Raw genomic sequence first — 12,435 nt, forward strand, 5'->3', positions numbered from 1 at the left:
GTGAGTGTGTGTGTGTGTGTGTGTGTGTGTGTGTGTGTGTGTGTGTGTGTGTGCGTGTGTGTGTCTGTGTGATGAATCCCAAAACATTAAAAGATTTTCAACGAATAAATAAATAAACTTAATATATGTAACCAAAATGGGGAGTCATACAAATGTCATGATATGTGAGACCAAGAATTGTGCAAATTACGTATTATGCGCAGGAAATAGCTTCCAAGAGTAATGTAGCAGCTGTTATACAAAAAAATAATTATTCAAAACGCCTATATCAATGAATAAAATAAGATATTAAATTATATAGCTCTTATATAGGAAAACAGCGATCTGTAATTATTATTATTAATAAACTGGAAGCAGTCTTGAACACTTAACTTTTTAGTGGTGACCTGTTTCGATCTTTTTATCAGATCATCTTCAGAGCATGAATGTCTGCTGCAGGCGGCGGCGCATGGCATCCTCTTGTTTGTGGCTGGTGATTTACTGGCGCTGGTGGTGTACTGCTGCACCAGCCACAAACATGAGGATTGCCATGCGCCACTGCCTCCGGCAGACATTCATGGTCCAAAGATGATCTGATAAAAAGATCGAAACAGCTCACCATTAAAAAAGTTAAGCGATCAAGGGTGATTCCAGTTTATTTAGAATAAAATAAGATTCTAAATTCTTGGAAGACTGGCGTGTCTGCATGTTACATTTACATGCCAGCTGTTGGCTAGTTTGCCACTGCAGGCAGCATTTTCATCTGAGAATGTTATTTGTTTTATAAATGTGTTTGTCGCCCCTATTTTCTCCCTGTATGAAATCTATTTTTGCATCGAACATTTGGGTTTCATTTCCCTTGTATTTAACTCTTGTCGCAGCCCTAATGGTGTAACCAACCATATCCACCCTTATGATTTCACCTGACACCATATTGAAAGCTGTGCAACTAGGTAGAGTTTGTGACGTCCTGTGTGAATGGTAGCTCACGAAGCCATTAGAGAAAGCCACGAGCTGTGGCACCACATTAGTTGCGTGTATTGTCACCGCTTAATTTTTTGCCACTTACAACCTTTACAAATTACCAGAATTTCTGTGGGTTTTGTGATAGATTTTTCGACAATATTCTCGTATGGTAGTCACTGAACGCTTTACACATTGCTCTCTTAATTGTCAAATGCGTTTCATTCAGCATCTGTCTATAGACCTATGCTTTCTTTTACACCTCTTATGCAATAGTTCTTCAGAAGTTTGTTTGCAATAACTATAACCATTGAGGAACTCTCTCATCATGAACTGTTCTGATGGGTACATATCGTTTGGCCAACTATCCTTTTAAACTTAAGCCCTAGTTCCCCTACCTGCTCCTGTGCTGACCAGAAAGTCTTCCAAGTTCGTCACTGAGATAAGGTACTACTGATTCTTTGTCTAGTTTTCAGAGATAACATTTGGAAATTATTTCTAGGAGCATGTGTCCTCAGCTTCTACAATTTTTAAGGATATCATCTTGATTTCAGATATCAGAATTTTACTTTGCGATTGTCAAAATTCTAACAGCCGAAAGCAAAGTGAAATCCTTTAAAAAAGTGGATAGTAATGTTTCACAGGATGTTAGGTTATACACACCGTTAAGAAAACTATAATTATCCCAATTTATTGTTGGATATTAAAGTCTCCTTCATTGAGAGTAGTATGATTAGGGACCTTACGTACAAGTGAACTGACGTTTTCCTCTGAGGTTTTCGGTTAGGGCCTACATCAGGACGTGAGTTTAGTGATCGAGGAAAGGATCCAGTTACAATTTTATGCCCACTTGTGATACCGAGTCTTGCCTAAACATTTCCACATGAAGCTTCAATTCCTGTCTCAGTGGATTTGAGTTGAAGAACGCCACGACTCCTGTGGAAAATGAAGTAATCTCTGTTATTAAATTGTTCTTTGTAGTTGTAACTGCCTATAAAGCCGTTTTGTAACAACTGGCAGTAGTTTATTGCCGTCATATAGCTAATATAAACGCATTTTAAGGCACATTTGAACTTTGACGAATTTATTATCAAAGAGGTTTAATTTCCCTTGACCTCTGTATAAAATCGCGCCAAAAGTGTGTGATGTTTTCCCTCGTAGTCCAAAGAGCAAAGAAATTTCCGCCAATGATGGGCTGGATGTTTAGGGTGGGAGGGAAATGTTTGAATACAGTGTGTAAGCACAGGCGGAAGAAAATGAATGCGTAGAGGAACAAGTATGTTTTACATTTTACAGGGTGGAAAGTTCTTGTGGTATGTGAAATGCGCTTACTACTGAGATATCGAAGGACGCCAATGGATTTTCTGAAACGCCACAGTGTTAGCTAGTTTTAATTTTGATGGTAAACTGCTTACCTTTATATCATAGGCATGGAAAATAGAAATTTAGATTCAGGTCAGCAGGATATTATGAAATCTCCTGCCAGGAAGATTTTAGGTGATATAAAGAACGTAAATGAGGACCCTCCAAGTCCAGTTTCACCAACAGCTAATTTGAAATTGTTAACGAGAGTTGCAAGTCATTTCAGAAAAAGAGATTTCGGTGAAGACTGTGCAGGATTACTCGAGCAGAAAGTTGATTCAAATGACTACGATGAGAACGTTGATTCATTGAGTGAATACCGGAAAAAAGTATCAGCCGCAATCAAATCTCGCAAAGAAAAGTCTTTAAGTCTTCTATGTGACAAGTAAGTGGTAGATTTAAGGTTATTTATCTGCAGAGAAGCAATGTTTTGTATGCTACACAGCTACATGTATCTGAATTGCGTCGAATGTTACTCGTTTTTCAGGTTTTTGGAACTTTTCCCGCTGGAGGTACCCCCTGATAGTAATCTGTTTATATCCTTGGACCAAGCTGCTGCTCAGCTTCATACTGAAAGGAGACGATTATATGACATAATCAACGTTCTAGAGAGCCTTCAGATGGCATCAAAGGTATTTGAATGTTCTGCTCGTTCATGAGCCCATGACATATTGTTCTGTAAATGGCCTGTGGGAAAAGCTTTTGAAGCAAGTAATACTGGGAAAGATTCAACTTTCTTACATTATACTCAAAGTTGCTCATTTTACTTGAACTTTTTATTACATAAGTGGGGATGTGAAGGGTATATATTTACAGTGTCCCAATATAGTGTACCCCTTTCTAGTGCCTTATTATGTTAAATTATGGCTATGAAGTTTAATGATATCAACACAGGGTGTGTTGAGAAGACCTAGTTTCTTTGCCAGATATTTCCTTGACTCTCTTTCCTCCCCCATCTCACTGCTTCTGCCTTTGGGTGTGTACACCACCACTTACAATTTAGTACTATTTCAGTGTGGATTGTGTTAATAATATATGTTTTTCAGATTGGTAAGAATAGCTATCAGTGGTTTGGAAATCAGCAGCTCCTAACAACACTTGCTGAACTGAAAGGAATGGCAGAAGAAATGGGTTATCAGAAGAAGGTAATCCCTTTTGTGCTCTGTAAAAGTAGTAAAAATGAACAAGTAGTTTTATTAGTGGATTAACAGTTCACGGACTAGAGATATCGTTTAAAGAAATGGCCAGTAGCATAGAATCTGCATAAGACAACTTTAGTTCAAAATATGTTGTTACATTCTTCAGTAAATTCTAAATTTGTAAAATAAATTCTGTGATGTAAAGTATAGTGCAGACACTGTGACACAGCAGTCAGAAGTAGATGCAAACAGGAACTTGGACTGCCCAAGGGGACAAGCCACACCTCTCTCAAAGGGCTTACAGTCCATAACCATGATTTGTGCTTCTTCGTCAGAACTGACACATAATCATAAGGATCACTGATCCCTGTGGTGTCATGGGGCTTGTACTCGAACCCCATGATGGTCCAGGATTAGTCTTTATACTCATTTCAAAATAAGAGAAAAGATGATGAATACACAATCCAAAGGAAAGCTCGTACACAAAGCTTTTGGTAACCACAAAGTAGTTAAATGATATTTCTAAAAGTGTCTTGTGTAACCATAGTTCAAAATAACCTCCCACCTCCACCTAAAACTTTTACATAGTATACTGAATGTACATGTGATGTTTATCTGTCTAAAACAGAATGGTGTTTGTATCTACAGAAGTACTGGATAAGGGAAAGGCATCAGTAACAAGTTGTGTTGTCATTGTTTTAAATATTTTAATTTAACTTAAAATATTTTTATTTGAAATCATTGTTGTATATCATTGCACATGTTTTTAACAAATTTTGGGTTGTTTTACAGCTCATAATGTAGATTGTAAGCCTGTAAAGACTTACAGACAAAACTGTTCTTAAAGGTCATTCTGACTTCTCACATGAAGGACATACCTGTATCTAAAATTGTCGTCTCAACAGTTAAGTTCGCTCTCATGTGGTTGACTTGTTAAGAGTTGCATAACTAGTTTTAGTTGACTTACTTGTGGGTCTCTGTACTCATAATTGTTATTGATTACTGAATCATATGCAGCCAAAATTTTGTTCTGTCTTTCTGTAATTTTATAAAGTTATTATACATTCACTTTTATTAATTTGCAGGTGAAAGCAATGCAAAAGTTGTGTTACTGCTCACCGAGATATCAAGAGAAGGAACTCCCTCTTACTCCAAATAGTCAACAGGCAGATGGTAACCGTGATGAGCGTTCGCTTGGTGTTTTGTGTCAGAAATTTCTGATGCTGTTTCTAGTGTCAGATGAGGTAAACATGACAGGTGTTACATGGTAATACATTCCCATGGCATTTTGAATTTTCATACTTATAACTGAGACTATGCAGCAGTTCCATTATAATAGGCATTTATCATTATCCCATACAATTTGTGTGATGATTGCTTAATTTTTTCCATTACTGCAGAATTACGTAAGAGGCTGTGGGTGTTTCTGTAAGTATGTTGAGACAAAATGCTGTAGTGACTGCCTGGAGTTAGGTTGAGAATAGGGGATATTACAGAAGGAATAACAGCAGTTCTACCATTTTTTGTTAAATATTTGAAAGGACCAGTGCAATAAATACTCTTCTATTCTTTTGATTTGTGATAAGAGCAGGGATGCTATGTTGATGAAGTACAAACATTTATGATGGAAGTTTGGTTAAGATTTGTATATCATTGTCCCAGATTTAGATTTATTGATTATCTTTATTTTGACCAATCATGTACACTGAATAATATAGCCACTCTCTCTGTGTCCTCATCAACAGGACATTAAATTGTAATCCTCATTCAAATTGTGTGTCCTCTCTCTCAATCCCATCGGTATGTTCATTAAATACCCTACATTGTAGAAGTAGAGGTGGGTAAAAGCGCATAAACATACTGAAATTACCATGAACATATGATTGACTATTTTGCTGTCAGCTTCTAAATGCATTGAATGTTTATTGTGGAGGATAACTTCTTGAAATCTGTATACAGTTGACATTTGACCAGACCTTGGTAGTAGCCACAGGATCTGAAGGAATGAAAACAAAAATAACATTCTCGTTTATTTATAAGTGTTAATTTTGCACATCACCAAAGTTTTCAGACTGAGGAACTGTGATCAAAATGAGTAATATCTCAATGTTTCCTTGTTGAATGCAGCTATTTATCATAGAGCACAAGTCCACATTATCATTGTTGGGCGGGACACAGTCACAAAACACATACTCCCGTTAGCCATACCATCATGAACACCTGCTTAATAGCATGCTGGTCCATCTTTGGAATGCAATAAAGCATTGATTTTGGTGCACCAACAATTCATTAAGTTCTTGGTAGGTTTCCATATGTATATGGCACCAGACATGCATGCAAAGATCACAAAATTTCTGTAAACCATGGGCTGATGATTTGTGCATCAGCACCCCAGATGTGTTTTACTCACGTTTGGATCAGGCAAATTCACTGGCCAACACATTGTGATTCCACTATCATGCTCCTAAGGTCACTGCAGCATGAATATGGTCTTGTGACAGTCATAGTACACTACTGGAAGAGTACATCATACATGAAGGGTGCAGGTGGTTCATAATAATGTCCATAATCCATAGCTGTCTTGGTGCCTTCGATCAGGCCTGCTGCCACAGGTTCCATGGGGGCCCAGGTGAATTTCCCCCAGAGCATAATACTGCTCCCACCAACTGCCATTTGGGGCACAGTGCACGTTTCAAGCAGCTGTTCACCTAGAAGACGGTTTATCCACATACACACATCAAAAAAAGTTTTGCATCACCCTGGTTCCGAGAGTTCCGGAACCTGTACAGAAAATTGGAATAGAGTCAACATATACATCATTTCTTCCCTTTTTATTGCTCATGAAAATTACACATTGCATGTCGTATCACAAGACAGTGAGACTTTCACAGGTGGTGATCCAGATTGCTGTACACACCAGTACCTCTAATAGCCAGTAGCATGTCCTCTTGCATTGATGCATGCCTGTATTCGTCGTGGCATACTATCCACAAGTTCATCAAGGCACTGTTGGTCTAGATAGTCCCACTCCTCAACGGCGATTCGGTGTGGATCCCTCAGAGTGGTTGGTGGGTCACGTCGTCCATAAACAGCCCTTTTCAATGTATCTCAGGCATGTTCGATAGGATTCCTGTCTGGAGAACATGCTGGCCACTCTAGTCGAGTGATGTCATTCATAAGATGTGCAAAGTGGGGGAGTGAATTGTCCATAAAGACAAAAGCCTCGCCAATATGCTGCAATCGGTCGGAGGATGGCATTCGTGTATTGTACAGCTGTTATGGTGTGTTCCATGACCACCGGTGGCGTACGTCAGCCCCACATAATGCAACCCCCAAAACAGCAGGAAACCTCCATCTTGCTTCACTTGCTGGACAGTGTGTCTAAGGCATTCAGCCTTACGGGGTTGCCTCCAGACATGTCTTAAATTGTCTGGTTGAAGGCGTATGCGACATTCATTGGTGAAGAGAACATGATGCCAATCCTGAGCGATCCATTTGGCATGTTGTTGGGCCCATGTATACTGCGCTGCTTGGTGTTGTGGTTGCAAAGATCGACCTCACCATGGATGTTGGGAGTGAAGTTGTGCATCATGCAGCCTATTGCACACAGTTTGATTTGTAACATGACGTTCTGTGGCTGTACGAAAAGCATTATTCAACATAGAAGTGTTGCTGTCAGGGTTTCTCTGAGCCATAATCCATAGATAGCGGTCATCTAATGCAGTAGTAGACGTTGGGTATCCTGAGCGAGGCATGTCATTGACAGTTCCTGTCTCTCTGTATCTTCTCCATGTCCGAACGACAACATTTTTGTTCACTCAAAGACACCTGGACACTGTCCTTGTTGAGAGCCATTCCTGGCACAAAGTAACAATGCGGGCGTGATCGAACTGCGGTACTGACTGTCTAGGCGTGGTTGAAGTACAGACAACACGAGCCGTGTACCTCCTTCCTGGTGGTATGACTGGAACTGATGAGCTGTTGGACCCCCTCTTTCTAATAGGCGCTGCCCATGCATGGTTGTTTACATCTTTGGGTGGGTTTAGTAACATCTTTGAACAGTCAAAGGGACTGTGTCTGTGATACAATACCCACAGTCAACATGTATCTACAGGAGTTCTGGGAACTGGGGTGCTGCAAAACTTTTTTTGATGTGTGTAAGCCATCCATCCAGTGTAATAAGAATCATGAATCATTCAACCAGGCGACATGTTTCCCTTGATCCAGACTAAAACATCGATGATCCCATGCTCACTGCAGTCTTAATGATGATGATGTCTGATGAATCTGCCTGTTCAGAAATGCGTGCTGAAAGGTTTTCCTCTCTACCACTTGTGCCTGCACCAGCGGTGTACTCGGTTCTGCCACAGATAGGTGCCTATCCTGCTTTATAGAGCAGCCCAGCCTCTGCTACGTGCTGTGTTGAGGCACGGACATCCACCACCTTGTGGCCTGCTCGTGATTTCAGTACCCTTCAACCACTTTCTATAGACACTCACAGCAGAGGCATGTGAACAGTCACCTAACTTTGCCATTTTTGTGATGCTCATTGCCAGTCACCTGTCCCTATCAGATACTTATGTCAGTGAATTTCCATATTGTGGTTTGTATCATCACGAGAATGATTACCCATTTGTATACTTTCCTTCATCATGTGCCAATAATGCCATCATGTAACAATCAGTCTTGGCGTGTGCAATGATCATAATGTACAGGTTCATCACTGTATATTTTATCCACTTCTATAGATACCTATTTCCTTTTCACAGTTCTTGTGTTTTAAAGCGACCTTCTCAGTATCTGTACCCACATCTATTTCATGCTTCTTAGCTTTTCACTTTCAGTACTCCTTATGTCAGTTTATTATAGTGTTTAATGTTGCTGTCCTGACCAAGCAAGGCACTGCAATGCTTGTGTGTGACCCGTTTTCTAGAGGATGATGGTTCAGTTTCCTGTCCAGTTATTCGAATTTAGGTTTCCACTGGTTTCTCTAAACAGCTTAACCGTTTGAATTCCAAAAATGTATAAAAACATATAATTCTAAAATTATTCACAAAATTGTCATTAATTATTGTAGTAGGAAATAAATATACAAGGAAAAAATTGACAAAAAGTAAACAATAATTTTTTGAAGTATTAGTTCCAATTTGGAACCACAGGGAATACAGTTTTCAATCACCCATCATTTCATGAGATATGTTTGCAAGCAATTTCGCATTTTTCCTAGGCACAATCCCACATCTTGAGACTTCCAGGAAGTCATAATGCCTAAAACAAATTATAGTCCTAAATAACAGGCAAAAGTGGGCTGAAATGTAGTGCATTTATGTTAGAAGTACATACAGCTCCAGTGGATTTATTTCGAAACTCGCACTTGTTACACTAACTTGAGATACACTTACACTGTCACTGATCTCCTCAGCATGATCACTAAAAAAGGAAAAAAATGTCACCATCTCTTACGGTCTTGTGGCACAATCTCTGCTCAACCTATTGCTTTGAATGCTGTGACTGCTTCAATGTATTACATTTTCTTAGAACTACCACAGTGTATCACTAGATGTCTCTGTCTTGCAGTAGCATCAATGGTATCATGCCAAAGCCACTGGTACTTCAAAAATAATTAATAAAATGGTGGTGTCAGGCAGAAACCACTCATACTCAGAGTTTGAAAACAAATCCCATGATATTTCCTTGTAAAAGGACATGGCCTTATTTTCCATCTACTCTTCTCCAGTCTCATATATAAACTAATTAACAATGGGATGTTAAACATTATCTCCCTTCTTTTTCTCCTTTTTGTCTCTTCATTGTGTTCATTTTGTTTCTGCTCCACACAGTTGCCTTTGTTACCTTTCATCACCATATGAATCTGATAATCGATTGTCCATGTTCCTCTTTAGGGCTGTCCCAGCGTTCTGCCCAGTCATGCATGGAAAGCAGTTTGTCAACTTTCATTCATTATCATGCTATCCCATGGCATTCTAGAAATATGTGTACTTTATCTGCATTCAACATCACAAACACTAAACCATGCCAGTGGAAAAATTAACTCTCCATCCTAGCTTTCTGAAGAAACATGTGAATGGGATGTCAGGTTCATTACCATTGCCTATGTCTGTCTGCAAACTTAATGGAGAGTTTGCTGTTTGGAGCTTCCATTGGCTGCTGTGTAGGGTTTGATCTTTTGTTTTTCTGCAGAATTGGAAATATCTTTCAGGAGAGTGATGGGTGAATTGCAGTCACAATAGAGAAATTCATTTCTCGTGACTGTTTTATTACATGTCACTGCATGGTGATAGAAGAGCACAAATTTGAAATAATTTTTGTGGTCCTGTCTCTTTAGCAACCACATATTTTATTTATTTACTTCTTTCAATATGACCACAAGAAATTTACCTCACTGTATCCATGGACATTACACTGTAAGTACATAAAAATATGTCTGCCCAGATGGGCTTGAAGTGACAGTAAGAATTGTCACGTAAGCAAATGCTACTTGTGTTGTAAATTTATGCAAAAGGGGAGGAAGTTTTATCATTGTCAGCAAGTATGATTTTTGTTACACTTCCTGAAAGTTTGTTCCAGATGTAGTAATGCGTTTGTTCAGTAGTGTGCATGTTAGTTGGCAGTTGGTGGTGAGTTGCACAGTAACAAAACGTGTGTACCCTGCTTTATGATGCACCAGTCAGTAGTGTCATTCTCCCACCTGCTTCTGTAGTGTGCACTTTGGAGTGTGCAGATGGTGTTGATTTTTATGTTAGTCCACATTTATTAACAACCTTTTGGTTTCTCTGATGTTCATTATAAATGACATAAAGTATACACCATGAACATAATGGTAACAAACAATAGTGTTCTGTGTATAAAAACGTTTCAAGAGAACTAAGTACTATGGCTGCACGGGATGTTTGCACACATTGTTCTAGATGCTGGAGAACAACTGCAATGTGCATTTTGGACAGAGACAAGGAGCAAGGTAATTGCACCCTGGAATATTGTCCCATTCTGTCCCTAGTTTGCCCAACCCACCATTCCCCAGTAAAATTCCTTGCCGGCTTGTGACATACACTTCAAGTGTTGGCCTTCTGAATTGGACAGTGGCACACGAGAGCAAAGAAGTTGGAGGGAAGTTATGTACTCTGTCAACAAAATTTGTATTGAAGTTTGTACAGCTACTTGGGCAACAACTGGAGTTCATGCAGACTATGTACCAATATTTTAAAGTAAAACAATGGAAAATCCAGGTTGGAATATCAACAGTTATGAAAAGGATACAAAGCTAATCACCTTACAGATGACAACATATAGAGTTGGACAGGCACAATGAAAAGACGGTTGCACACTGAGATTTGACCAAAGCTTTCTAGGATCTCTATGAATCCTTTAAACTTTAATCTTCCTGTTCCCGCCTATGGAACATAATCCCTCTTGTTTTGCGGCTTGTATGTACAATACACAACAGAGATGAAAGTAAGGTTTTCCAAACTTACTTCAGTAGTACCTGTCTAAATATTCTTATGTGATTTTCGGAAGAAAGTTCTTTCAGCTACTAAGTTCAAGTGGGCTTAGCTGTCCATTACAACTCTTGAACTGTTCTTGTTGTTTCCTTTGAGCTTGCCCTGTATCATCAGCTTAGTAGCAACCCAAACTTCCAAGAAGTAGTCACAGATACTTTGTACGAGGCCCTTGTGATTTCCTTTTTAGAGGTACTAGGCTTTGCCACCGTTTTCTCAATAAATTTAAGCTAGTTTTTGATTACATACAAACTTCTCTTGCAAAGAAAAAAACTCTTGAGTGCCTAATAACATAAAATTTTATTCGTGACATTAAGTAATTTATATATTATTGCACGGTATTCTACTTGCAATTATGTATGCAATATGATCTTAATCAAATGGCCTCCATGACTGCAGGCACACTTTTGTTATTTTGATGAAATTTTCTATAACTTTACAGTATATTGCGGTATACTAGCACCTCAAGCTCTGAAATCATGTGTCGAATCTCAGCCTTGACCTGTAGAAGTAATCTTGGTTTGTTGGAATACACCCAAGATTTCAAATACTTCCACAGAAAGAAATCACATTGTAAGATCTGGATGGCCTAGTCATGTTACTGTTGCAAGAAATACCAGGCCAGGAAACCGCTTGCTTTTAACAAGTAATGGCTTTTCGATAATTAATTGCCAGTTTTCTGTGCCCAAAATCCTCCATTTTGCTTGTCACTAAGCAATTCAACAGAAAGTGTCCTCATCAGTGAATATTATTCTTTTTGATATAATTGTTGTCTGCTCTTTATTTTACAGGCACCCATTGGACAAATGCTCAGCACTTTTGTCATTCTTTAACTTCCATTCTTCTGTAAGCTAAATTTTTATAGTTTCAAAGATCCAGTTCTTCTTTCACAATTCTTTGCATGCTGGTTCTGGGAATCTCCAATTACTGTGAATGCCATTGAATAGATTTCATTGGACTTATTCACAATGACAATGTTTTCTGAAGAACAATGATTAACGAATATGCTTCAAGAGTGTAATGCCCACAACCAAAGCAGTTTTCTGAAATTTAGCAAGTGGTCTCAACACAGTCAACTTATTTGGTGCTTTATGTTGACCAAACATTCCACAGAGTGTGTGAACAGCCTCTGTACAACATTCACCACATTTGTAATGCAGTATTGTAGTGCCTGTGTTGTACAGAATTTCGATGCAATGCTCTTTCGCACATGCAGGCATGTTCAAAGGAACAGGCAATGTGGCAACTACAGCTCTTATGAAAGACATGTCCGAAGGAACACTGCATTGTAATTCTGAACAACACGGGTACAGCAGTATTGTATTTATTCGCTGACACTGGGCAAGTGACTTTCAATTAATGTCTCCCCTGCACAGGAATGTACATAATAATGAATGAACAAGTGAAGCTTTGTAGACATATGGTTGACATGTGGAAGTTTGGGTTTGGTCGTCAAATGTGCTCGAAAGTCTAAT

At 38.9% G+C, this 12,435-nt stretch overlaps 1 protein-coding gene across 1 annotated transcript in view; it reads left to right on the plus strand.

Annotated features, from left to right (window-relative positions):
• Positions 1 to 2,169: 2,169 nt before the first annotated feature.
• Positions 2,170 to 12,435, plus strand: part of LOC126251834 (uncharacterized) — a 34,914-nt gene continuing 24,648 nt past the window's right edge. The window contains exons 1-4 of the mRNA XM_049952499.1: positions 2,170 to 2,689; positions 2,792 to 2,936; positions 3,351 to 3,449; positions 4,529 to 4,687. Of these exons, the coding sequence (XP_049808456.1) occupies positions 2,373 to 2,689; positions 2,792 to 2,936; positions 3,351 to 3,449; positions 4,529 to 4,687 (720 nt within the window). The 5' untranslated portion in view covers positions 2,170 to 2,372. The remainder of the gene's footprint in view (positions 2,690 to 2,791; positions 2,937 to 3,350; positions 3,450 to 4,528; positions 4,688 to 12,435) is intronic.

Source organism: Schistocerca nitens, chromosome 4, assembly GCF_023898315.1.
Source record: "Schistocerca nitens isolate TAMUIC-IGC-003100 chromosome 4, iqSchNite1.1, whole genome shotgun sequence".
NCBI classification, from domain to species: domain Eukaryota; kingdom Metazoa; phylum Arthropoda; class Insecta; order Orthoptera; family Acrididae; genus Schistocerca; species Schistocerca nitens.